The sequence below is a fragment of the Myotis davidii genome, unplaced genomic scaffold, assembly GCF_000327345.1.
Source record: "Myotis davidii unplaced genomic scaffold, ASM32734v1 scaffold586, whole genome shotgun sequence".
Taxonomy (NCBI): Eukaryota; Metazoa; Chordata; class Mammalia; order Chiroptera; family Vespertilionidae; genus Myotis; species Myotis davidii.
This window is the reverse complement of record NW_006296809.1, coordinates 714,682-741,003: the sequence shown is the minus strand read 5'-3', so window position 1 is coordinate 741,003 and position 26,322 is coordinate 714,682. Positions and strand designations below refer to the sequence as shown.

The window sequence follows — 26,322 nt, the reverse complement described above, 5'->3', positions numbered from 1 at the left end:
CATCGATGAGAGAGAGACATCGATCAGCCGCCTCCTGCACATCCCCCACTGGGGATATGCCCGCAACCCAGGTACATGCCCCTGACCGGAATCAAACCCGGGACCCTTGAGTCCGCAGGCCAACGCTCTATCCACAGAGCCAAACCGGTTAGGGCTATTAATTCCCCTTTAATGTGCACGAATTTCGTGCACCGGGCTACTAGTATTTGAAAAAAAAGTATGCTAATACTGACTCATAAAGATGTAACCTAGGGGCAGACTTCACCTGCTTGCTTCCAGTCACTCACATTTCTTCCACAACAGAAGGTCTGAATCAAGGCCAGTGGCAGGAGTGGGTGGCGAGGGGCAGGGGGCCTCTGGCGGGTCTGTCCCAGGGGATTAGAGGTCCACGCGCTGAGTCAGCCGGGCCGGGCTTACAGTGCCTGTGACCCAGGAGGGGAGGCCAGGCCTCGGGACAGAGGCTTCGGGGACTCGGGACAGCGAAGGGAAACGCAAACCGGCAAACGTGAGTAAGACTGTGAACGCCCTCGGGTGTGTGTCCGCGGCACAGCCAGCACTGGGAACCGAGGGGGACTGCAGCCGCCAGCTCCAGTGACGGTGGCCGTGGTCTCTCACATCTTTTCAAACAGCTGTGGTTCCTATGCCTCCGGGTGGCCAGAGCCCTCCACTGAGGGGAGGAGACCAGGTGCGTCTTCTGGGTTCCTGGGCCCGAGGAGCGGGTAACTTTTTTGAAGAGAAATAGACGTGAAAGAGAGAATGTGAAGACACAGGCTGCCCCTGTTCCTGGGTCTTTCTCTACAAACAACCACCAGTAACATGTCCTTGTGTCTGTGGGAAAAGGCTGCTCACATTAGCACAGGTGTGTCCTGTTGGTGGACAGAGAGAGGCCCCCCCTCCACACACTGTCCTGTGCTGGTTCTCTCATGCCGGTGTCTTCACAGAGGAGCGGGGACGGTGAGTGGCGGTGGGAACGGGAAAGGCTCTGCGGGATGCGGTGTGGGCAGCAGCGACGGCTCGGTGCCCTGTGATGGGCTGGTGTCCACCTCTCCACGCTCACCCTCTGGGGCCAGTTCAGTGTCCGTTAGCTCGGGGCCAGGGTGCTTCATTTGTGAAAGTCCATCTGCAGAAAACGTCTTTTCCAGATTCGGTTTTAGGAAATACAGCTTTGACACGGAGAAGAGAGAGTGTAATTAAAAAAAAATTTTTTTTAAATATGTTTTATTGATTTTTTACGGAGAGGAAGGGAGAGGGATAGAGAACTAGAAACATCGATGAGAGAGAAACATCGACCAGCTGCCTCCTGCACACTCCCTGCTGGGGATGTGCCAGCAACCACGGTCCATGCCCTTGACCGGAATCAAACCCGGGCCCCTTCAGTCCGCAGGCCGACGCTCTATCCACTGAGCCACACCGGTCAGGGCTACAATGTTTTAATGTCTCTAACTGAGACTCAGATGTGAGGGCTGATTATGATGGGCTGTAGTCCGAAGGCAGTCGCAGTCATCGATGCTGTTCATGTGAGAGGCAGGTCTGCTTGTCCTCTTGCTTGTGGCCGAAGATTCAGGTCAGCACATGTCAGCAGCATTGCTCCTGAGGCCGAGGCGACGGAGCCACACGGAGCTTCTCAGTGCAGACACTTGGGCTGCCGTTTCTCTACCTGAGCAGTGCGCAGCGGGGGTCATCATGCACATCGTCTTCTGTGACACGTGCAAGAGAACGTCTAATTAAAGGAGACGTTTAAATGTAAGGTCTCAGGAGTTATCCCGCCCACTAGAAGGTGGGTCCTTATGAAAAAAAAGGAGTTGGGTCTTGCCTGGCCGGCATGGCTCAGTGGTTGAACGTCAACCTATGAACCAGGAGGTCATGGTTTGATTTCCTGCAGCTGCCTGGGCTCCAGGCTTGGTCTCCAGTGTGGGGCGTGCAGGGGGCAGACGATCCATGATTCTCTCATCATTGATGTTTCTATCGCTCTCTCCCTCTGCCTTCCTCTCTGAAATCAGTAAAAACTTTTCTTTTTCTTTCTTTCTCTTTTTTTTTAAGAAGTTGGTTCTTTCCTTAAAGAACTCGGCCTCTCAGATAGTACTTCCTTCTACCTAGATCCTAAGGAGCTGTTGTGTTTAGTCCTCAGTTTAAAAGTTACCTTCATGCTGTCGTGTCTGAGTTGGGGTCAGAAGTTGTTGGTGGACTGAAGCCACCCCTTTAGTCCGAATGCCTCATGGCACCATTGGCAGTTACCCTCCAGGCTGACCTCGGAAGGACAGGAAGGGCTTCTTACCGACTGAGCATGGCTGTTGGATGGGAGGGAGGACGGGAGGGGCAGTCGGGTTGAAAGAGCCGGCTCTGCAGAGCTGTCTGCACAGACGGACGGACGGATGGACGTGGCCTGTTCCCGCATGGGAGTGCTGGGAGGCGCCCGGGCTGGCGGGGAGCACAGGCGTCCCTGAGGACATCACGGCCTTTCGTGTTAAAGCTCTTTCCTATTCTCTCGGCACTGTTATTATCTCAGACGTTAACGTTCACCAATTGCTGTCCTTGGACGAAGAGGGGAGGGAGCTCGTCAGTGTCAGCGGGCACGTGCCTGCAGCGTGGCCTCCGGGACAGGCCTCCTGGACGCCCTCCTCGGTGTCGCCCCCCCGTGGAGCTGCCATGCGCAACCCGCCTGCCCGGCCTCTGCTCCGGGCTGTGGGCGCCGCGCCGGGTTGGCCTGAGCTGTGGGCTGTGGGGTTGGTCCTCTGTCTGCTGGGTTCCCAGGGCCATGTTGGTGGGAGAGCAGGTTCCTGAACCAGAGGCTGCAGCACCACACCCCACCATCCTTCAGCGTGGCCTGCGGGCATGCCAACATGGGGCAGTCGGGGTCACGGTCATGGATGTGGCTCCCAGTGACGGGCGGTCAGGCGCCACTGCCCCACCTCCTGCCCTGGCTTCACGGAGAGCCTCCCTAATGTCTCTCAGCTTCTTGGGTCCTTCTGAGACCCAGGTCCTGCTGGCAGAGGCTGCGTGTGGAACAGCTTCTTTGCTAACCCTCCACCGTCTGCTGAGTCGTCTCTTGTTAGACATCATCACTGTACAAAGCCAGTGAGTGACAGAAGCCGTCCTTACTACCCAGCCCCTGGTGGGCATTTTATAAGTTCTGGTGAATGTTAGTCTCTGATTTATAATTGCTCTCAACATTTCAATTTCCTGTTCTCGCCTGCTTCATTACTTAGTCATTGTTCATTAACTTTTCTTAAAATAGAATTTTTTAAATCCTCACCTGAAGATAATGTTTTCATTGATTTTGAGAGAGAGAGAGAGAGAGAGAGACATCAATGTGAGAGAGACACAAAGATCAGCTGCCTCACGCACGCGCCCTGACTGGGATGGATCCCGAAACCTTTGGGTGTCCCAGATGAGCTCCAGCCAACCAAGCCAGCTGGCCCCGGCTGTTGATGAACTTCCTGTGCTTGTGTTCTCTTTCAGATCCGATTCCTTGAGGTGGCATCGCAGAGCACTACGGTCAGAAGATGAGCGAGCTCGACCAGCTACGGCAGGAGGCCGAGCAGCTGAAAAACCAAATCCGAGTACGTAGCCGCGCACGTGTCCAGTTTGCTTATCACCAGTCTAGTGCTTGTCTGGCCAGATGTGACCTGGTGTCAGAGGGATGAGTTACAGGGCGACCCAGGGTTCAGGCCTGAGGTTGAGTCTTAAGTGGCATAGGATGCACTAATGACACCCATAATTTGGCCTCATCCATTATTTTGGGGTTTTGTTTCCTAGTGCATCATTATTTCATATGTAAAAATGTCTCCACAGGATTTTAAACATCTTTTTGCACATGTTTTTCTTAACTTGGAATTAGCTTTGTGCCATTCTTTTATTTTTTTCTTCCAATATTCTTTTGGTCACTGTATAGCAGTGGCTCTCAACCTTGGCTGCACATTAGAATCACCTGGGAATCTTTATAAAATTCTGATTGCTGGGCCTCATCACTGCTGTGTAGAGTGTGATGTTGGCCTCCCTCCCTTGTGACTGTTGAGGGCAGGAAACTTCTTTAAAAATAAGCGTATTAACAACGATAAAAGGTACGTCAGGTGTGCCTGGCTTGTTTTCAGTTTTGAAAAGAGGTGTTCCCTCGGGAAGGTCATTGGAGTGGACTTTTTCTGTTGGAGCAGATGCCTCTCCCTGGAGGCAAAGCCACATGTGCAGCCCAGGCTCCTGGAGCGTGCAGGTCGCACGGCAGCCCAGGCGAGGTAACGGCGTGGCTCGGGGTCGCGCTGCTCCCCTCCAGTTCTGTGAGGCAGCGCTTCTAAAGAATGCTTTCTAGAGAAACATTTACTGCAAGTCAGTGTTCCAGTTCTCAGGCCGGTGATGGGAAGAGTGAGAGAAAGGAGGTGGACTCGACAGAAAACACTTGTCCTCAGCGTCCACAGCTAGATGCTTGTCCACTGATGAGGGGGCATCTCAGACGCTTCGGGGTCACCTGTAGGCTCCAGCCACCGCCAGAGCGTCACTTCTCCCAGGTGTCGGAGCAGTTTCCTGAGGCCACTGGAACGGGCGCCTAACCGTGTCCTTCCAAATGGCCCCTCGTGCTCAGAAAGCCTGGCGGTGACGGGGACAGGCGCCACATGATTTCAGCCGTCTACGTGACCTCGCGAGGAGGCAGTGGGGTCCCTGAGATCTGCAGCCGAGGGGAACGGGCGTCCTGTGCAGGAGGTCAGGCCTTCGTCCAGAGCCTGCCGCAGCTCCGCAGGAGCAAGGACGCCCCTCTCCGCTCCGGGCGGACGCGTGGGACGGCCTGTCCGCCTCCAGGAGAACCCAGAGTCTGTTTTTCCAGCAGCTGGGAATGGCTCATGAGTAGTGGGCTCAGACCTGTTCAGATGCAGCAAGTGTGTCCTGCGTGGGGGGAAGACATCGTCTTTGGAAGAACAAAGGCTGGAAGTCAGCGCTCCTCTCTTCCCGTGGGTCAGACCCCGTGGCATTGTGGGGCGCAGGCGTCCTCCTTGGGCAGGGCTGTGGTGTGGGCCACGCGTGGAATTTACATGTATAAAGAGGAACCGGTGGCATTCATTTTTGAGAAACTATCTCAACCAGCATCCCTAAAACACACACTCATATTCCATCATTCTAACCCTCTGCGCGAAGTCTTGAGCGCTCAGTGTGTCTTGCACTGATGGGCACACCTCCGTGCGCACGTGCCATGGCTCCTGGGGCTCCGGCTCCCAAGCTGGTGCTGTGCACGTCTCTGGGCTCAGCACAGGGACAACAAAGGTGGGGGCACCTCTTACCCCGCGGGTGGGAGAGAAAAAGCACACCTTCCCCCCGATCGCCCCAGAAACACAGCTTTTCAAAGGACGCAGGGCAGAGGAGCAGGAGATGGCACTGAGGTGAGGGCTGCGTGCTTCCTTCGGTTTGTTCTCAGGTGGGAGGCCCCAGAGACCGTCTCGTCCTTTCTGATTGTTCTGTGAGGAAGCGTGCAGTCTCAAAGGGATGCACGTCTTACTGTCCCCGGCTCAGTGATGACGTGCGAGGTGTGGGCTTCCTAGGAATGCCTGCCCGCTGTGCGGGCAGCAGCCCTCGCTGTGGGACAGGCCCATGGTGCTGGCACAGGCCAAGAAGAAAGGACTGACTGGTCAGCAGCTTGGACATTCTCCTCTGGTTTAAGGGCCAAAATAGGTGCATGTCCCCTTCAGTGACATTTCCCATCACGAACAGAGCGAGGCCTTTGCACCCCCTGCGTGTCTTCACCAGCCCAGGCAGTCGGGAGCGACACGAGGGTCTCTGACCGTCAGAGCTGCAGCGACCGCCCCTGACATGTCATAATTTTCTTGGAAATTATTCCTACACTCAAGCTTGGACCCTTTTTAAAGCTATCATCTTATTTTCCTTGTTAATGTATGGTTTTTTGTTTGTAAAATTTATACACTAATTTGAGATTTCAAGATTTTATTTTCTAATAACTTTGACCACTTAGGGACAATGAAGCATTTTAATGAGCTCAGTGTGTCCCTGTGTAGTGATTCCTGCTTCACAGGTCATTTCCGAGATAGGAACGCAGGTCCCAGCACAGCCGGAAGCCGCATCGGGCCCTTGGCGGTCCCGTAGCCTCAGCACTGGTGACCGTTCCCCATGGGCACAGCCCAAGAGCAGGGTGTGGGCTGGACATTCAGTGCTTTCAGACAGTCCTCCGGGCCCACAGCTCCCGGGCGGTTCGTTAAAAGGCAGAGATAGGAGTGTGTGCGGGGCCATGAGGTGCTGCAGGGACTTGGCAGGAGGACGGGTGGCTCTGGTTCTGGGGTTCTCCAGTGCCACCAGCCTCCCCTTGGACCCCCAGGGTTGCCTGCATCACTGGGGTCACAAATGTGCTGACCAATGTGATGATCTGGGCCTGGGAGGCACTGGGTTCCCGTGCCCCATGGTGAGTGTGGTCTGGGCACAGACGGGTTTGCCTGACAGCCCCACCTGGCCCTGGCTGAGGCTCTCTGAACCGCGGTGCGAGGGCCGGGAGTGGATGATCCTGGACCTGGACTAACTTCCTCCCTGCTGCTCTCCCTAGGACGCCAGGAAAGCTTGTGCAGATGCAACTCTCTCTCAGGTAAGAACCAGGGCACGCAGTCGCCTCCCTCCAGGACCTCAGGGCCGAGCTCTGCTCCGAGTCCTGTGCGGCGAGGGTGGGACCCAGTGCTGGGGGCATTTCCCTCACAGGTGTTCGTGCTCAGCTAGGAAGTGGTGTTTTAGGATGAAAAATAAATCCCTTTTAAGCCCTAAATAGGTACTTACTATTGTAGAGGTGGGAGCTGTGAAATGTTCACCTTAACGTTCCCTTAGGCGGGTCCTCAGAGTTTAACCTCAATTGTGACGCAGCAGCTCCTCTCCAGGCACAGGAGCTGAACGCTGGTGCGAGACCAGCGCACGCCCAGGCTCTCGCAGCGCATCTCCTGGCGCGGGAGGTGGCAGCACCCGTGTCCGTGCCCGGAGGGTGGGCAGACAGTGTGGCAAGCGCACAGCAGAGCAGGACCCAGCGCAGGACGGGGCGCAGCGTGGATGCCCGTGCATCCGGAGGAGCCCAGGATGGGGTGCGGGGGCTGACAGGCCGGCCGCTGCAGGGCTCCACCGACGGAACATTCTGAGTAGGCCGGTCCATGGGGACTGAAGATTAGTGGTTGCCAGGGCAGGAGGGGGCCCACGTGTGAGTGCTGAGTGGACGTGGGAAGTGGAATGTTCTGGAACTAGGGAGAGGTGGTGTCACACACGTTGTCAGCGTGCTAAGGACCACTGGATGGTATACTTAAAGTGGTGAATTTCACCTCATTAGAAAAATTAATATTTTTTCCCAAAGAATAAAATATTTGGAAGAAAAGTCCTATTTCTCCTGAGAATGATCAATACTTTATAGTGTTTTAATGCTTTAGGGGATGCACTTTAATTGGTGTTAAACAATAAGTTAAGGAGAAATTGTACTACATCGAATTACCTGAATCTGAATTCTGTACAGTCTTTAGGCCCATTAATGTGATACGCTTGTTCCGTTTGCCCACCCAAGTCATTAGCGTCGGGGCTTTCCTGTCGGAGGGAACCGCAGGTTTGCACGTGCAGTTCTGTCCACAGCAGCAGAATCCCGAGTGGGTGGTCGCTCTGGTCTGGGTCAGTGCACAGCCTGAGCGCTGGGCCTTGGGAGCTTGGGAGGTGGGAGGACCTGGCCTGAGTGCACAGTTGGTGAGATGAGGAGAGAGAAAAGGGAGATGTCCGTGTGGCCAGCCCTGTGCATGGTGCCCGCTGTGGGGTTTGAGGTGGAGAAATGTGGGCCTCATCCTCATGAAAGGAAAGCAGTGCCCTGCAAACAGGAGCTATCCCAGTGGAGCTGCTGGGGTGAAGGGGGATGGGGGGCCGGTGGGGGTGGCGGAGAGGAGCCCTCACAGAGTGGTAACCTGCAGGACGTTTGCTGAATTTCAGATCACAAACAACATCGACCCCGTGGGAAGGATCCAGATGCGCACCAGGAGAACGCTGCGAGGGCACTTGGCCAAAATCTACGCCATGCACTGGGGCACAGACTCCAGGTGAGGGCGTGAGCAGGGTCAGCCCTGAGGCATGGACTGGTCTGGTGGGCGTTGGCCGTGATTTGTAAAGAAAAAGCGAGGGAATTACATCAGGTGTCTGAGCAGCCAGGGGTAGGTTCCCAGGTGCACGCTCCCAGGTCACACATCCACCTGCCCAGGCCCTTTTCTGCCCCGCCCTAGTCAGTCCCTGTCAGCTGTGACCTTCCCTTCCCCTCCTCTTCGGTTCTGCCTGATCCAGGCCCAGTGCCTGTGTGACCTTGGGGAAGTCGCCTAACCTCTCTGTGCCATGGCTCATCCTTCCAGCCTGTTCCTCATGGTTTCTCAGCTGGCACGCTCAGGGTCAGTGCCCAGCACAGGGTAGAGCGTGCTGAGCCTTAGAACAGTGGGTGCCAAGTGCTTTGTCTGGGTTTGCTGCTGGTTTCTCCCTGAGCCCACATCCCACAGCAAGGATGCAGTCCCAGCTGCTGCCCCCTCTCTCTCCCGGCCCATCGGCCCCACCAGCCAGGGAGCTCCCATCGGCACTCATTGTTTCTCCTTTAAATTCTGCCCTTAACTCAGACCCCTTGGCCCCTGGCGGCTGCTCTTCTCCATCGCCTCCCGGTCCTCCCCTCCCCGTTCCCTCCATCGCCCGCACCTGCAGCCTCGCCGACTGGTCTGTTGAGCCTCTTCTCTTAGAGCCGTGGTTCTCAACCTTGGCTGCACATTAGAATCACCTGGGAATCTTTTTTAAAATCAGGATTTTAAAAAGATTCCCAGCCCTGACCGGTGTGGCTCAGTGGACAGAGCGTCGACCTGCGACTGAAAGGTCCCACGTTCGATTCCGATCAAGGGCATGTACCTTGGTTTTGGGCACATCCCCAGTAAGAGGTGTGTAGGAGGCAGCTGATTGATGTTTCTCTCTCATCGATATTTCTAGCTCTAGCCCTCTCTCTTCCTCTCTGTAAAAAATCAATTAAAATATATTTCAAAAAAAGATTCCCAGGTGATTCTAATGTGCCGCCAAGGTTGAGAACCACTGCCTTAGAGGCTGCCTTTCCCAGGCACAACGACAGGACCTGCTGGTGACTTGATGGCTGACACATGCTTTCAGGTGCCCAACAGAAATCTTCAGATGCCTGTCTTTGAGTGGCTTTTTTTTGTAACGTTTGTTAGGAATTCTCAGTTTGGTTTTCTCTTTGTTCGTGAAATTGTCTGCTTTAGAGTGTAAATGGCTTCAGAACAAAATCTTCTATCTTTACTTTGTTCTGTGCAGTATCCCATACAGTTTCAAATGCAAATGAATGGTAATTGAGGCCCTTTCAGTGATACTGCTAATCAGAAAGAATAAAAAGGAAAATGCCCTCACTAGTCAACCCACCTTAGAATTCAAGTAGCCGGTGACCAAACAGTACATGGTCTCTGGGCTCCCTCATCTGTGGGAGCCTCTGTCCTGTCCTGCCCGAACGGGCATTTGTAGCCAGGCCACTTGCCCCGTGAGCCACCTCAGACCCCTCCACAGTGTCTCCTGCAGCCGGCCCCCACCTGGGCCGTCCGGAGGCTCTCAGGGGGCATCACTGTGCCTGCGGGGGGCTGGGAGCTACACCAGGCTGCAGGCAGCTCTTCCTTCCTGGAGGGAAGGGTGCTGTGGCCAGAGCAGTGGGCAGGAGGCAGGGGCTCGGGTGAAGCAGGGAGACAGGTAGGGCCAGATCATCGAGGCTCCGACCACCACGTCTGAGGCCTTACGCCCGGCCTGGGGGTTCCGACTGGAGTTGTGCTGTGAAAGCTGGGGGTCGGGTCTGCGGAAGAGCAGCAGGGCTGGGACAAAGCACATCGAGCTCAGGGTTGTGGTCGCCCCTAAAGAAGGGGGACCCGAAGGGGTACGGGTGTTGGATTGCTCTTGTCCTCTTTCTGGCAGGGCCTGGCTGCTTTTTATTTTATTTTTTTTATATGTTTTTATTGATGTCAGAGAGGAAGGGAGAGAAAAAGAGAGAAACATCCATGATGAGAGAGACTCAGTGATCAGCTGCCTTCTCCACGCCCCCCCCTGGGAATGGAGCCCGCAACCCCGGCCTGTGCCCTGACCAAGAATCGAACCCTGACCTCCTGGTTCATAGGTAGATGCTCAACCTCTGAGCCCCGCCGGCTGGGTGTAGCTGCTTTTTAAACTGGACAGTTACAGCTCTTAATACCTTACGTATGTGGGGCCCTAGTTTATATTCATAAACCAAAGAACAAAAGGTGATGCTAGAAGGACCTCTGCTGTGCAGAGCGTTTCAGAGAAAATCCAAAATAGTTTTTTTAATTTGGATGTACGTTTGCTTACATCAGCTCCGTGTTTTCTGCCTTTACAGACAGGTTATTGCGCAGGGTGTGTTCCTGACTCGGCTGCAGTTATGAACACGAGTCAGTCTGTCATGCTGTGGCGCTCAGACACTCACGCTGTGGCACTGAGGCTCGGGGCGTCGGTGGGCATCACGTCTACATTAGTACCGTGCTTGTTGGCGTTATTAGTAAATACGTTCATGCTTAAGTTCTCTTTGATAACATTTCAGAGTCTCTCTCAGTCACCTGAATGTTACACTTTCCTCCGCTTTCTAAAAGCTGCTGAAGTCTTGTTAGAACTGAGAGCGCAGCCCACCCACCCGGCGAGGCCCAGGAGCCTCCGTCCTCTGAGTGGGAAGGGCTGAGGCCTGGGCTGTGGCCCCTTCGCCTCGGTCAGAGGCCGGCCCTTCCTTCCGGGCTCCTCCTCCCTCTGCGTTGGCGTGGGCGGTGCCTCCCGGTGTCTGGTGGCTGCTCAGTGCCAGGCTGCCCCGGGAGGCGAGTGGACACCCCGGTCTGCAGCGGCTCCCCCGGGATTACGGGGTGTCTCCTCTCACCTTCGGGAGGATCAGCAGGCATTAGCGTTCCTCCGATCCGGCGAGTCAGCAGATACTAAGCTCCCTGAGCGGAGACTTTCCTGAAGGTGACCCTCCAGGAGGGTGAGGGCTCCACGCTGGCCCCTCAGGGCCCGTCCACGGCTGAGCCTGCAGGACAGGCGGCCGGCGCAGAGCGGCCACTGTTAACCCAGAAGTCCCCTCGTGCCCGAGGTGTGCGTGGCCCCCAGATGCAGGGATTTGATTGAAGCAAGTGCTTCTGGAAGATGGGGCACTTGGTTCCGCTCTGAGATGAGGCTGCAGCACGGAGCTAGACTGGCTTTGTCCCTTGGTGACTTCTTGTACCTGTTGCCTCAGAACGTGTGTTTCCGTGAAAAGCGTCCGGATTTTCAGATTTCCAGGTTATGATTGGTTCAGGAAGCCAAACGTGCACGTGACTGAAACGGTTAAAGCCTGTGTGTTTGGATAAAACCTTTAAAATTGAAATTCTTTCTATCATGACTTATCACACTGACTGTCCGGGTAGGGCTGTGCGTGGAGCCGTCACCGTCCCGGGAAAAGGGCGGCTCCTGAGCTGCCTTCTGAGTAGCTGTGGGCCCTGCTTCCTCTCCATTAGTCCCCTCGCCCCTTCACCCCCCTCGCCCCCTCGCCCCTTCGCCCCCTTCGCCCCTTTGTCACGCTGCCCTTGGTGCTGTCCTGTCCTGTCCTCATTCTGCAGAGGCAGACGGAGCACCCGCAACACACAGGCCCCCGCCGATCGCATGTGCCCCGAGCAAGACAAGGGGAAAAGGCTCGTGGCGGTTGGTAGTTGAGCCGGGACCAGGCTCAGGGCCGCGGGAGTCCGTCTGCACTGTGCACGGCGGGGGGCGGGTGTGAGGCCGCCTCAGTGCCCCCTGGCCTGGACCCCAGGGTCGGCTCCGTGTGGGAGCGGCTCAGGAATCTGGGTCTCAGAGCTGGTTCCCTATGTCAAGGCCTGGCGTGCACAAGAACAGACAGGAAGTTGCACACTCCATGTTTCCTACCACCTGTGTTCGTGAGACTCTGTGAACAGACTCAGACAGAAGCAGTGCTGAGTGGCCACTGTCCCGGCTGACCCAGCACGTGGCGGGGGCTAGGCCCCTGAGAAGCCGGCGCTGTCCCAGCTGCTGTCCGTGGGAACGTGCTCGTCACGCTTTCAGCGTTGGTCTGATAATTGGGACTTTTCCTTCGGGTGGCGAGTAAGTGTGGCCTGTCTCCAGCACAGCCGCTCTGACGCACACGAGAGCCGTCACGGCCGCGTGTGGCGGTGGCTGTGGCCCTGACGTGCTTGTGTGTGTCTTCCCTGCAGGCTTCTCGTCAGTGCCTCGCAGGACGGCAAGCTCATCATCTGGGACAGCTACACCACCAACAAGGTAGGGACTGCGCGCCCTCCCCAGGCTGCCGGACTGAACTGTACAATGAGATACATGTGTATTCCAGAGCCAGAATGGATAGGAAATACTCAGCAACTTACACAGTGAATCTTTGTATTCTGCATTATTCTTTAAGACCTTTAGGCTCCCACACGCTGCTCGTCCCCACTGCCCAGCTCAGCTCTGCTCCCAGCAGGCGGGAGGGCGGCTCCTAATGCGCCCGGGAGGCGGGATTCCAGTTTTAACTCAGTGCGGGAAATCTCATGTTTTATTTAAAAATGCAGAAGTCTAGCTTTTCATTTGGTTATTCGTTTGTTTTTTAAATATATTTTGTTGATTTTTTACAGAGAGGAAGGGAGAGGGATAGAGAGTTAGAAACATCGATGAGAGAGAAACATCGACAAGCTGCCTCCTGCACACCCCCTAGTGGGGATGTGCCCGAAACCCAGGTACATGCCCTTGACCGGAATCGAACCTGGCCCCCTGCAGTCCGCAGGCCGACGCTCTATCCACTGAGCCAAACCGGTCAGGGCTAGTAATTCGTTTTTATGAGACATCACCTGAGGGGCATTGTATCGAAGTATAAATTAAATTTGTCTAAAGAGTGATCCAAGGGGGTGTCACCTGGAGCGAAGCAGTGCTGTCACTGGTCCCACTCAGCTGTGTTTCAGGGGCGCTGGCTGCGTGTGAGCACAGAGCCTGGCGCAGCTCGCGGCCGGTTCTAGGACTTGGGGAAAACCCTTGTTTTATACGTGAACTGGTAGCCATTTTGACCGGCCAGTGGCTTTTTTTTTAAAGATTTAAGTGAATGAGACTTAAGTGAATGATTGCTAGCCAGTAAGCCTTAAAATACAATAGTAAAGGAACAGTCTTTCCTTTCGACACGTGATTTCCATTAGGAGGCTGTCTTGTTACTGAGGGTCTATCTCGTCATCAGTTGCGACTTTATTAAAACTATAGATTGAGTTCTGGAGCACCGGTTCCTAATTACGTTACTGCTGTATCTGACGGGCCACACCTGCAAATTATGTTCAAAGTAATTTCAGTAGCTACTGTGTTAAAACATGAGTGTGTTTGCGTCTGTTCTGTCATGTAAGTCCACGCCATCCCGCTGCGGTCCTCGTGGGTCATGACCTGTGCGTACGCGCCTTCTGGGAACTACGTGGCCTGCGGAGGCCTGGATAACATTTGCTCCATTTACAATCTGAAAACTCGCGAAGGGAATGTGCGTGTGAGTCGTGAACTGGCCGGACACACAGGTACGCGCTCTCTCCAGTGACCTCACAGCGGGTCAGCCTTCTCACCTCTGCTCAGTAACTACCTCGTGAGGGTGGTCGCGGTCATGGCAGGAATACTCTGAAAGAGCAGGAGGCCTCGCTAGGCCGTTACCGGGAAGAAGACTTTGGGTCTTAGGCCCTGGGGCGTCTGCTTCCAGGGTTCTCTGGTGCTTGCTGAGGCCACTGCCGCTCAGTCTGCATCTCCTGCTGCACCGTCTTCCGTCCTGAGCACCTTCCACCAGGGTTTGCAGTGTGAACGTACCTGTGTGTGTAGTGTGCATATGCGTGTGTGCGTGCACTGATCCGTGGGCGTCAGTGGGCTCCTCGCGGCCCCACACCAGGGCCCTCGGTGCGAGGCCACAGGCTGGGAGGTGGCCGGGGGGTGCGGGAGCCGAGCAGGTCTCTGTCCGTTTGCCTGTGTCTGGCTGCGACAGAGGGGACTGTTCCTGGAGAAGGGCTCGTCCTAGGGTTTTACTTTGGTGGCTGCTTCTCAGTCCTGTAACGACTTCCCACAAGGCTCACCTGCCTCGGGCACAACACGGGAGAAGGTGGTGACTCACGGAGCAGCTAGTTCTGCTCTGACTTCAGCCAGGTGGCCCGTCACATCACTTCCAGCCGGTCGCGAGCCTGTCCTGCGTCCTTCAAACGCGTGATGGTGGAGAACACAGTGTCCTCTCGGTAAAGGGCACCGAGGCGCTCTGCGAGGCCACAGCCCGCCGGCGTCAGGCTGCTCCGTGTGTCAGAGCAGAGGCACTGCCCAGGCCCGAGGGCGTGAGAACCTCGGCGAGGGCTGTGCCTGCTTCTCCCTGTTGGCTCGGGCGGTTCTTGCTCATCCACCGGAGCCCTGTCAGCAGAGCGTGCGCTCTCTCTCGAGTCTGACTCTCCCTGCGGGACTGGCCCTCTTGTCACGATGCTGGCGGCTTACAGGAGGCTCCCACCCATTGCCTTCCCACTTGACCGTGCTGGTCAGTAGCGCCCCCTGTCGTTCTCACAGGCTCAGCCTTTCCCATGCTGTGGAGTCCTGTTTCCCATGACATTCGTGCCGGGGATGCGGCTCCATCACTTACCTGCCTCCTGGCCTGCCCTTCTCTGCGGTGGCTGCGTTTTTATCTGTGGGCGGTTTTGGTGGCCTCTTTCCATTACTTTTAGTGGTTTGTCTAGGGATTCAAAGCACATTTATCATTTTTCATGGTCTCCTAGGGGTTCCTATTGTACCAGTTCATGTGAAATGCAAAACCCTGGAGCCATACAGGCCCATTTCCTGCTCTTGGTGACGCCTCTGTCGGGGTCACACCTGCATGTGTAATAGGCCCATGACACACCGTCACAATAAGAATGTATTTTAAAATCTATATATAGGTTTTAATTGATTTCAGAAAGGGAGAGAGATGGAGACATCAATGATGGGAGAGAAACATCATCGATCAGCTGCCTCCTGCCCGCCCCCCCACCGAGGATCGAGCCCATACCCCAGGCATGTGCCCTGACTGGGAATCGAACCGTGACTTCTTGGTTCATAAGTCAACACTCAACCACTGAGCCACGCAGGCTGGGCTAAAACCTGTTTTGTAAAATGTGGTTGTCTCAGCAGGTGTCACGTGTCCCAGGCTCTGTTCCGCGGCTCAGCTTGCAGCTCAGGCCACACAACCATTTCCACCCCGACTTGTCTGCTACAGCTGCATCGTAGCAAACAGACCCGCTCTCTGCTCTGCCCTGACGCCTGTGCGCCTCCCCCATGCTCTGTCCGTCCTCTCTCCCCACAATAAGAGGGCTCCAGGGGGGCAAGAAGTGACCTTCTGTTCATGGATGTGTCCCGGGATGGGGGGCAGGGGGGCACTCCAGGCACGGGGGTCTCCTGTGCACTGAGTGGATGAGCAAGCGAGTGAGGAGCAGGCGGGATCCATTCTCCCTCCTGTCACAAGAGGGGGGGAGAGCACGTGCCCCATGTGTGGCAGCTCCAGTGCCCTGTGGGCACAGTGCCACGGCCTCCTTGGTCCTGGGGTCCTGGCCGCCCTAGCCCTGCCCGGGCCCTGCCCAGCAGTGCTGCACACGGGCGGAGGGGCCGATAGGCAGGGTCTTCCCGTTCTGCCCACGGGTTTCTGTTTACAAGACCCTAGAGCAGTGATGGCGAACCTATGACACGCAAACTCACTTTTTTGGTTGATTTTTCTTTGTTAAATGGCATTTAAATATATAAAATAAATATAAAAAATATAAGTCTTTGTTTGACTATGGTTGCAAAGATCAAAAAATTTCTATATGTGACACGGCACCAGAGTTAAGTTAGGGTTTTTCAAAACGCTGACACGCCGAGCTCAGAAGGTTCGCCATCACTGCCCTAGAGAGTGGCGCTGGCAGATTTGGGTCACTGTCTGGGTCTGTTTCCAGGTTACCTGTCCTGCTGCCGCTTCCTGGATGACAATCAGATCGTGACCAGCTCTGGAGACACCACCTGGTGAGTGCCTGACCCCGCCTGCCCTCACAGGGCTCGGCCACCCCGGCTCTGGGTAGGAGAACAGAGGCCCTTTTTTGTTTTGTTTTGTTAATACTCACCTGAGGATACTTTTTTCATTGGTTTGTAGAGGGAGTGGAATGGAGGGAGGGAGGGGGCCAAGAAAGGGGGGCGGGCATCGATGTGTCTCACATTAATTGGTTGCCTCCTGCAAGTGCCTGATGGGGGCTGGGGAATGAACCTCCAACTCAGGTATGTGCCCTTGGCTGGGAATTGAACCCATGACCCTTCTGTGTGTGGGCCGATGCTCTAACTGCTGATCCACACTGGCCAGCGTGGAAATAGGTTCTTGCCATGAATGGGGGTGTTGTCCATCCTGTGAAATGGCCATGAGACTTCAGGGCAAGAGGCAGTGCAAGGGGATTGAGTTCACTGTGCCTTGTGGATTGTGAAGCTTTGATATAGACGTTGTGCCTCCGTGTGTGTGGGAAGCCCTGCTTTCCTTCCCACCGGCAGCCCTGGGAGCAGTGGGCGATGGGCCCCTCCCCACACTGCAGGGCCCAGCTCCCAGTGGCGTGCACCGTGTTTCTGAATGTTCCGAGTTCTCGTCTTTGTACAGACAGAAGCCCCTTAAATAAACCCTGGAGTGTTTTCACTCGTGGCTCCAAACCACGTCATGTACATGCTCAGGTTGTTTTACAAGAGGCCTGTGAGACCCCGTCTGATTTGTCTTAAGTCAATGCGCACGGGTTTCCTGTGTCCTGGGGTTGGAAGGACACTGGTCACTGGCCGTCGGCGAATGTGGGGGCTCCGTGTGTGTCTCCTGCTGCAGTGCCCTGTGGGACATCGAGACGGGCCAGCAGACGACCACCTTCACTGGACACACCGGGGACGTCATGAGCCTTTCCCTCGCTCCCGACACCAGACTGTTTGTGTCCGGTGCGTGTGATGCTTCAGCCAAACTCTGGGACGTGCGAGAAGGGATGTGCCGGCAAACGTTCACCGGCCACGAGTCCGACATCAACGCCATCTGTGTGAGTGGCTGCCCCGCGGCAGGTCCTTGGCCAGCGCCGCATTAGATTGGTTACTGCACACACAGAATTCCCATTCAGTTTTCGATGTTTTCAGGGTTAGACGTTCTCTATTTTCTCTGCAAATACAACCTAATTTACTAAGAACTCCCTGTAGAACATCTGAAAGCGGTGCGGTCTGTCCGCGGGGGCCAGCTCATTCTGTGCTCGGCTGGCCTCCAGCCCTGGGCTTAAGGGGGCGGGGGGCGCACAGGTTGCAGCAACTCCCCCGCGTGCAGCCTCTGCGGGCGGGGCTTCCCTTCTCCGCATCCCCGCGCCTGAGGGCCTGGCCTTCCCCGCCTTCCTCCACGGGGCTCGCCTGACTGCTGGTGGCTGCAGAGAAGCAGGCTTCGGTGGTGCCTGCCCTGGGGGTCCTGTGGCCCCTGTGGCCCCGTGTGCTCCCTGGGTCCCTGTGATGTGGGCCCCAGGTGCTGTCAGCGCGCAGCCGTCGTCCTGCTCTTGGGCAGTGGTATTTCCAATGTTTATTTATTTTTAAAATATATTTTATTGATTTTTTTTACAGAGAGGAAGAGAGAGAGATAGAGAGTTAGAAACATCGATGAGAGAGAAACATCAATCAGCTGCCTCCTGCACACCCCCTCTAGGGAAGTGCCCACAACCCAGGTACATGCCCCTGACCGGAACCGAACCCGGGACCTTTCAGTCCGCAGGTCGACGCTCTATCCACTGAGCCACACCGGTTTCGGCTCCAATGTTTATTTTTTGTGCCTTTGCACACTCTTGATTTGCTTTCTCTTTCCAGTTCTTTCCAAATGGCAATGCATTTGCCACTGGTTCGGATGACGCCACCTGCAGGCTGTTTGACCTCCGTGCGGATCAGGAGCTCATGACTTACTCCCATGACAACATCATCTGCGGGATCACCTCCGTCTCCTTCTCCAAGAGCGGGCGCCTCCTCCTCGCAGGGTACGACGACTTCAACTGCAACGTCTGGGACGCACTCAAAGCCGACCGGGCAGGTAGGTGACGGCTGGGGCCTGTCTGTGTGTCCTGGACACTCGGACTATCTTTCAGGATGGACATGACTCCTCGGATAAGCCCAGGTGTTCAGGTTTCTGTCCGTCAGGCAGGCTGTCTGTGCTGGGCCTGCCTGAGTACACCTGCCAGGCCGCCGGCAGCCAGGAGCTGACCATACAGGCCTGGCACCCCTGCACACACCAGACGCTTTTCCCACCCACGTGTGTGGTGCCCAGGTATCCCCAGTGGGCAGGAAAGGGGGTGCCCGTGAAGAGTCTGAAGTTCACACTTCAGAGGCTGATGCGTGGTTGCCAGGTGGATCCACACACACAGGTGTGCGGACGATGGGAGCTCCCTGACTGCACGTGGCCTCGGGCAGCGGATGGCATTTAGAGTTGCTGGCTGTTGGTCCCTGGCGCGGGAGGGCGGAAGAGGGCACGGAGCCCTGGCACGGTGGGGCCTCACCTTGACTTCCGCTTCTGGAGGGCCTCCTTCCTGCCCCAGTCGAACCCTCAAGCTCCCTGCGCAGTGGCTGCTGCTGGGACACCGGCCTCGAGTGACTGCTCTCGCTTGCTCCCAGGTGTCCTGGCCGGGCATGACAACCGCGTCAGCTGCCTGGGGGTGACTGACGATGGGATGGCTGTGGCCACAGGGTCCTGGGACAGCTTCCTCAAGATCTGGAACTAACACCGGCAGGTAACACTTGGGAGATGGTGGTTTGTGGTTTCTGGGTTCATGGTGGAGATTGACGGTGCGGTGAGGTGAGCCTTGACCTCAGCTGAGTGCGGTGCCCTCGGCCTCACACCCAGACGGCACCACCAGCCACCTGACAATGGGCCTCTGCTGAGAGGCCCTGTCTCTCTTTACTTTTTTTTTTTATGTCTTTTTGTTGTTGGTGTTAATCCTCAGCTGAGGATACTTTTCCATTAATTTTTTTCTTCTTTTTTTAGAGAGTGGAAGGGATGTGGGAAGAGAGAGAGACAGACAGACAGACAGACAGACACACACATTGATTGGTTTCCTCCCACATGGGGCCCCAACCAGGACTGGGGATCGAGCCTGCAACTGGGGTATGTGCCCCTGACCAGAATCGAACCCAGGACTCTTCAGTCCACAGGCTGACACTCTATATCTACTGAGCCAAACTGGCCGGGGCTCTTTTTACATTTTTTAAAATGTATTTATTATGGTGACAGTAGTTACTAAAATTGTGTAGGTGTCAGGTGCACAACTCGATGACGCATCACCTGATACTGCACTGTGTTCACCACCCAAGGCCAAGTCTCCTTCCATCACCCCTGTCCCCTCCCCACCCTCTCTCTCCCCACCCTCTCCCTCCCCACCCCTTTCCCTCTGGTGATCACCACACTCTTGTCTGTGTCTTCGAGGTTATTTCCCTTCACTTAATCCCTTCACCTTTCTCACCAGCCCCCCAGCCTGCTCCCCTCTGATGGCTGCAGTCTGTTCTCTGTCTCTATGAGTCTGGTTCTGTTTTTCCTTTTTCCATTTTGTTTGTTTACTTTTCAATAAGTTTAAATCCTTGATGGGCACAGCATCGCACAGATTCTGTGTCCAGCGGCCTCAGCGGAAAGGCTGCTGGGCACTCGGCAAGAACTGCCCACTGTTGGCAGAGCAGTTCCCTTTCCCAGGTGGCTCCGGTTGTGCTCGGTCTGCCCACCAGGAGTCACTGTGCTGTTCTCTGCTTTGTCCGCACAGCCCAGAGAGAGTTCCGTTTCATCTCGAGCACAAACACCTTCGCTTCTAAGAAGAGCCTGGCCACTGTGGCTCAGTGGTTGAGCATCAACCTATGAACCAAGAGGTCACAGTTCGATTCCCGATTAGGGCCCAGGTTGCGAGCTCAATCCCCAGTGTGGGGCGTGGAAGAGGCAACCGATCAATGATTCTCTCTCATTGTTGATGCTTCTCTCTCTCTCTCCCTTCCTCTCTGAAATCAATAAAAATATATTTTAAAAAAAGGAGAGCTGTGGGCTCCCTCTGGTTCTGGAGACCCCGCTTATAGCCGTCAAAAATGGCCTTGGACACAGCTTTGTGGACATACTTGTCCTTATAAGAGTCCTGTTCCCAGCAGCCTCCGCAGGGTCCAGGGTGGCAGAAAACGCTGGTTTGGTTTTGTTTGTCAGTTCATTTTGTTCATTAGATTCCACATATAAGTGAAACCATGTGGTGCTTGTCTTTCTCTGACTCACTCACTGAGCAGAACGCTCTCGGGGCTCTTGCTCACGTCTCTAAACTCTGCTTCCAGCAGCAGGCGGACGCCCGTGACTGGAAGACCATTCCACCCCGAAGCGTTGCAGCGATCGCATTTCCAATCCTCCCGACTAACGCGGACGCCCTCCCTCGAACTGCAAAAGGGCACGATCTTCCCTTCACTTCCTGCTGGAACCAAGAGCACAATCCCACGAGAGAAGCCCTGCTGTGAACTCGACGCGTCGTGCATCCTCCCGGGACCATTGTCTTTGTTTGCTTTTTGTCTTGAATGAAGTTAGAAGGAAATACTAGAGTCAGAATGTTCGCCACCAAGGAGCTCAGTGTAGCGTGAGGCAGACACACCTGGCCACGCGTGGGCTTGGGCTCAGGTCCGGGACCCCGTCTGACGCTCGAGCAGAGCAAGTCGAGGACTGGATCTTGTCATCGGCTCCAAATTCCAGGTGGTGTTTGTAACAGGATTTGAAAACATTCATGTTTCCTTTTTACAATATCTTTGTGTTTAGTAGTTAAACAGAGAGAGAGGGTCTAGCGCGGCCTCTCTGAAGTTGTTAATGATGTAAATTTAGTCCCTGTTTTTAAAATTTTTTTGTCTAGTGTCACATGGTTGTTGCACAGACATGGCACAGAAAGAGCAGACCCGAGCGTGGTGACCAGCAGAGTCCAATCAGGCACCTTTCTCCCCGCGTCCTCTGCCTCTCCCTTCAGTCCCAGCCTCCCCTGGGGTTTCCTTGTGACGTGGGGAGTTTATAATAATAGCCTAACACTACCCCTGCCCCGCCCCCTGTCACAACCTCTGTGTTCGAGAGAGGTGCCCGTCCTGTGCTTGGATAGTCAGTCAATTATTTGTGTATGAAACAATGTAAAAATCAATGTTTTGAAAATAATGATCTCAAACTTTCTAAGTTAAATTTTAAACAATTGGATCGTTGGCCGCACTGGGGGCTAACTCTTAGACTCGCATGCTGTAGGAATGCTCATGTGTGCGTTAGCGCTCAGGCCTAGGTGTTCTTTTTCTTTACGAATAACCTCTTTCAAGTTGTAACCATTTCCGGCTCCAGCCACGATCGCTGCCACTCTGCACGCACCGGAAGCAGCACCGTAAGCAGCGCGACACGCTTGAGTAGCAGGATAAGGCACTGTTTCCTTTATTTCTTAAAAACAAACACCAAGTCCTGTTCCAAATGATGCTGTTGGATTTGGGGGGTGGGGTGGGCAGGGAGCGGAGACCGGCCGGCTCTGTAACTCCTCACGGCCGTGTCCTGCGGAACCAGCCTCTGCACCTGAGGCAGGTCGTTTTCTAACACAGACTTCCCGGTGCCCCCAGCCGTCCCGCAGGTGTCCCAGCAGCGCCCGCTGTGCTGGGGGGCGGGGTGCTGGGCCCGCCCGGGCGCTCCCGCTGGCTGTCTGCGCCCCTGCACACGTGGACACGTGGACACGTGGGCCTGGGTCTGCGGGGCGCGGGGCGGAGCCCTCCAAGCGACACCCTGTAGGCCGCCTGCACCTGCTCTCCCTTTTGTATTTAATTTTCAGTCCGTGTGCTGCAAGGAAGCTGGACGCGAGGTCGGCCCTGCATTCAACTGTCCTGTTATTTAAGCTGAAATAAAGCAGTTTGACGTGAGGGACCTCGGTGTGGCGGCTGCTCCCGTGTTTTCCCGCTGCGAGAACCCCAGAAAGCAGGGGTGGGTCCCCAGGTAGCCCCCGAGCGCAGGCACCCAGCCCTGGCCACCTGTCCCCACCCAGACGTCCATCCCGAGCCTGTGGGTCAGGACGGGCCTCCTGCCGGGGCACAGGGACGGGCCCACCACCATTCTGAAGCTCACAGGGCGGCACTTGCTCCTGAGTGGAGACCCCCTCTGAGGAGGCACCAGCCGGAGGCCCTGGATTTGCCCGGGTGCAGGTGGCACCCGCGCACCCTCCTCCCCCATCACGGGGCACTCTCGGCCACTCCCAGGGTCGGTCTGTTCTGTGCAAATTTCCCTGGGAGCCCAGCTCCCCGGCCTCAGCCAAGCGCTCCCTGACCACTCAGGGCTGGGCTCCAGCGGCCCCCACAACCACCGCATTGGTGCTGGGCGCCCGGCGCCTGTCTGCTCGTGGCAGCGGCATTCACTCCGCCAGCGCGGGTTTTCCTCCATCCCCAGCGCCCGAGCAGGGCCTGGCGCTCACCAGGGAGCCAATGGCTTCGTGTCCCCAGCCCACTCCGCCCTCTACCAGTCCCATGGCCCTGGGGACAGGCAGCCCCTCCTCCCCAAGCGCCCCCCCACCCTGCTCAGCTCCCCACCTGGAGGTCTCCAGTCCCCCCACCATCGCCAAGCCCCCTCCCTGTGTCCTGCTCAGTCCTTCCCAGAGCCCAGGCCAAACCCTGCCCCTCAGGTCCTCACTGGGTGACCTCGCCTTCGGATCCCCGGATCCCTGTTGAAAACTGCCCACAACAAAAGCACCTGCATCCTAGAGGCCTTGAAAGAGCTGAGTCCCGGGTGCGAGGAGTCTGAGGAGTCAGGACAGGCGGGCTAGGCCTCGGGGGCTCCCACTCCCACCCCAGGCTGCCTCCCAGAGTTGGGGGGCAAAGGGGTGCCGTGCCTGCTGTGCTCTCTGCCCTGCTGCTCTTCCTCACTCTGGGCAGGGCATCCCTTCCCCAGCACCTGGGGAGGGCCCTGCCTCGGGGGAAGTCTCCTTCCTGCCTGAGCGGTGAGCCTGGCTCTTGGCTGGTCTCCGGGGAGAGGTGCTGGCCTCTCCCCCGCCCTGGAACCAGCCTTCACAGGCGACTAGTGGCCTATCCTAGACTGGCCTCTGGAGGGTGAGGCACGGCCAGGCAGGAGGGCCGGACCGGTCCTAGGTCTGCTGGCTGGAGGCCAGAGGGATAAATGAGGACCTCCCGGGAGCCAGAGACCCCTCCACAGGGAGCCTCCCACCCTCCCTAGCTCCCAGGCTCCTGGCCACTTCCACTCCACTTTGGGTGCTGGGCAGCCTCTGGTCACCCCGGCATTCACCCCAGCCAGGTACAGCTGAGGCCAACGTCCCAGAGCTGGGAGCAGGACCCCAAGGAGGAGCACCCCTTTGGCTCCCTGCATATGTGAGCCTGGTGCATCCCCTTCCTGTCCTCTAGAGCCAGGGAGTCCCCTTGACCACCCAAAATCCAGGGTGCCCCCTCCATGAGCCCAGCTTTGGGCAGCAGCTCCATCACCCTGCTCCACACCTCCCTGGTGCAAGCTCCTGCCTCTCTCACCCCCTGCCCCCCCATCCTCCCCCCGCTGTCCCTTGAAAGTGTGGGTCCAGGCCTGCCAGCGGGGCTCAGGGATTGAGCCTTGACCTATGAACCTGGAGGCCACGGTTCCATTCCTGGGCAGGGCACATGCCCGGGGTGCGGGCTCGATCCCCAGTAGGGGGCCTGCAGGAGGCAGCCGGTCAGTGATTCTCATCACTGATGTTTCTTCCTCTGTGAGCAGCTCCATCACCCTGCTCCACACCTCCCTGGTGCAAGCTCCTGCCTCTCTCACCCCCTGCCCCCCCATCCTCCCCCCGCTGTCCCTTGAAAGTGTGGGTCCAGGCCTGCCAGCGGGGCTCAGGGATTGAGCCTTGACCTATGAACCTGGAGGCCACGGTTCCATTCCTGGGCAGGGCACATGCCCGGGGTGCGGGCTCGATCCCCAGTAGGGGGCCTGCAGGAGGCAGCCGGTCAGTGATTCTCATCACTGATGTTTCTTCCTCTGTGAAATCAATAAAAATATATATATATTTTTAAAGTGTGGGTCCAGGTTTTGGGGGTGTGAAATTTAAACAGTATGGAGCCATTTTTTTTAAAAAAAGAATACCAAGAAACAAATACCGAACTTTGTTAAGGTCGTCTGCAGCTCTGGCAACAGGGAAAGTAGGCAGACTGCTTTTCTGGACCCCTGAGCCCCTCGGGGGCTCACCCTGCCTCCAACACCCAGCCAAACTGGGCTCCGTCCCACAACAACCCCACCTGCGTGCTGCTGCTGGCCCTCCCCCCACCCCAGCCTGACAGAGCCTCTCTAAGCCCCTTCCGGACACCCCCAGGCACCCCTCCCAGCGGGGCCCTGTGATTGCGTGATTGCCAGGTCAGGCACCCAAGGGAGATGCAGCTGTTTTCTCCGAAATGAGGAAGGATTCCTGTTCCTGCCGGTGTGGGGGGTGGGGTGGGGATGGGGGTTTGCCATGGTTACAGACATGCACCTGCACAAATTCCTTTTAGAGAAGGGACACAGGAAGGGCGCCTGCCTTGTCACTTGGTGAGTGACACCGCCTGGACTCACGCTGTGGTCGCCTTCTCTGCAGACGGTCCTGCTCTAGAAGGTTCTCTGCAGGCCAGTGCTAGGTCAAACACTGGTGTTATTCTTTCACCAGTGAATATCCCAAAATGCAACACCAAGGGGATCTCCTGTGGGTGTGGCTGGTGGCCACTTTGGGGAAGCAAAGTTCTCAAAACAACTTGCTGGGGAAGTTACACAACTTGAGAAATACCCTCACACTTTCCCCATTCTTGTCCCCTTTCCACTCACCCCGGTGACCCCACTGCCCAGTGGCCCGAGGACAGCAGTGAAACATGTTCTTTTCTGCGAGCAGTGGTGTTCCAGGTCGAGGGACACGGGGCCAGGAGGCCCAGCCAGAGCAGACCGACGGCGGCTGGTAGGGGGGCTGGGGAAACCTGGGTCCAGGTGGCTGCAGGGGGTCAGGGTGCTCCGCGTCGGGGAGTCCTCAGTGTAGAGGAGGAATGATGGCTGGCACACGGGGAGCCAGGCAGGTCACAGAGTGCCCCGTGCACATTGCTGTTCACCTCCGGCAGGGACCCTGCAGCAGCGTGTTCCTGACGTGTCCCTGGCACACCGTCGGCACAGGATTCCTGAATGCACTGGGTGTGACTTTCAGTTCAGGAAGCCACGGGAGAGCCCACGGGGGGCAGCAGCTCCGCCAGAGGCTACACGATGGGCACTGTGGCCTGGTTCCCTCTCCTGTGCTGGCAGCCGCGGGGCGTGGCTCTGTCGTAGGTCCTTACACTGAGTTTTGGTTCCCAAAACATGTTCTTTCTAAGCATAAGTCATCATGGAATCCTCGTCGGTGGTGTCACCACGCATGGGGGCCTGTAGTCAGCCTGCCTGGGTTTGGGGAGGGGAGTGAGGTGGGATAGGAGTCAGGAGTGGGGGGCAGGGGTGGGCGGGCAGCCCTCAGTGTGAGTGGGGACCAGGGCTCATCCTCGGTTACCAGACAGGGGAGGGAGCCAGGCTCTGAGCGGGTCTGCCTAGAACTGGCTGGTGGCGTGTGGTTCTTGACTTTGTGCAAAAAAGATTTCACAACAGGAGTCGAGGGGATCGTGAGTGTTTATTAAAGTTGGGGACAGTGAAACAAGGACGGAGTTGGAAGAAGCAACAGGAGGCGTAGGCTGGGCTGCCTAGCTCACTGGGAAGTCGGAGAACCGAGGGCCTCGGGGACAGTTCAGGGGGGTTCATCCAGGGAGAGCTGCCACTGCCCATTGCTCCCTGGGTGCCTGTTTCCTGGGGACCCTTAAGGTTTCGAAGGTGCGTGCCTGGGGGGAAGAAGAGGGGAAGGCACGGGTATGCTCCCCAGGGGCAGAGTGCGTGCGTGCGTGCGGGTTTTTATTTCTCTCTTGCAGGCGGGAGTCTTGGGAAGGTCTCGGGGAGGGTCTCAGCAGGATGCGCATCAGCTTCCGGGTGCACCTGTCAGGGTCACATCCCTGCTGGCTGGTTGGCGCCAGGCTGGGCAGGGCCATCAGTCATTGCAGCGGGTCCTGTGCCCACCTGGTTTTGCTGCTTTCCTTGGCCTAGAGCTGAAATACAACTGAGGCCTGGATGTCATCTCTAGAGAGCTGACCTGCACCTGGCGGGAAATTGCACAGTTTGTCCAGCTCTCTGCCTCAGTTTCCCCATTCTACTTGCCAAGGAATTGTCCTGGCTTTTCACTCTCCGATGTCATTCTGCGGAGAGTCAGCGCCCGTCCATCTGCGGGGCTGGTGTCCAAGGACCGCACCCCCGCTGCGAACACGGGGCCCGGGGCTTGCGGGCGG

The 26,322-nt window shown here is 56.5% G+C and overlaps 2 protein-coding genes across 5 annotated transcripts in view; both read left to right on the top strand.

Moving 5' to 3' along the window:
• The window catches only part of GNB1 (guanine nucleotide binding protein (G protein), beta polypeptide 1), a 25,574-nt gene extending 3,667 nt beyond the window's left edge, over positions 1–21,907 (top strand). Inside the window, exons 1-11 of one of the 3 annotated variants that reach the window (XM_015569699.1) lie at positions 414–505; positions 3,460–3,560; positions 6,533–6,571; positions 7,930–8,036; positions 12,216–12,279; positions 13,376–13,538; positions 15,945–16,011; positions 16,841–17,042; positions 17,842–18,058; positions 18,637–18,752; positions 20,320–21,907. In XM_015569699.1, the coding sequence (XP_015425185.1) occupies positions 3,504–3,560; positions 6,533–6,571; positions 7,930–8,036; positions 12,216–12,279; positions 13,376–13,538; positions 15,945–16,011; positions 16,841–17,042; positions 17,842–18,058; positions 18,637–18,743 (1,023 nt within the window). In that variant the 5' untranslated portion in view covers positions 414–505; positions 3,460–3,503 and the 3' untranslated portion in view covers positions 18,744–18,752; positions 20,320–21,907. Of the gene's footprint in view, positions 1–413; positions 506–3,459; positions 3,561–6,532; positions 6,572–7,929; positions 8,037–12,215; positions 12,280–13,375; positions 13,539–15,944; positions 16,012–16,840; positions 17,043–17,841; positions 18,059–18,636; positions 18,753–20,319 lie in introns of those variants that run through there. The other 2 variants (XM_006772537.2, XM_006772536.2) reach the window with 2 other exon arrangements.
• Positions 21,908–24,825: 2,918 nt separating this feature from the next.
• NADK (NAD kinase) overlaps positions 24,826–26,322 on the top strand; it is a 20,324-nt gene continuing 18,827 nt past the window's right edge. Inside the window, exon 1 of one of the 2 annotated variants that reach the window (XM_006772535.2) lies at positions 24,826–24,929. In XM_006772535.2, the coding sequence (XP_006772598.1) occupies positions 24,847–24,929 (83 nt within the window). In that variant the 5' untranslated portion in view covers positions 24,826–24,846. The remainder of the gene's footprint in view (positions 24,930–26,322) is intronic. The other variant, XM_015569696.1, reaches the window with a different exon arrangement.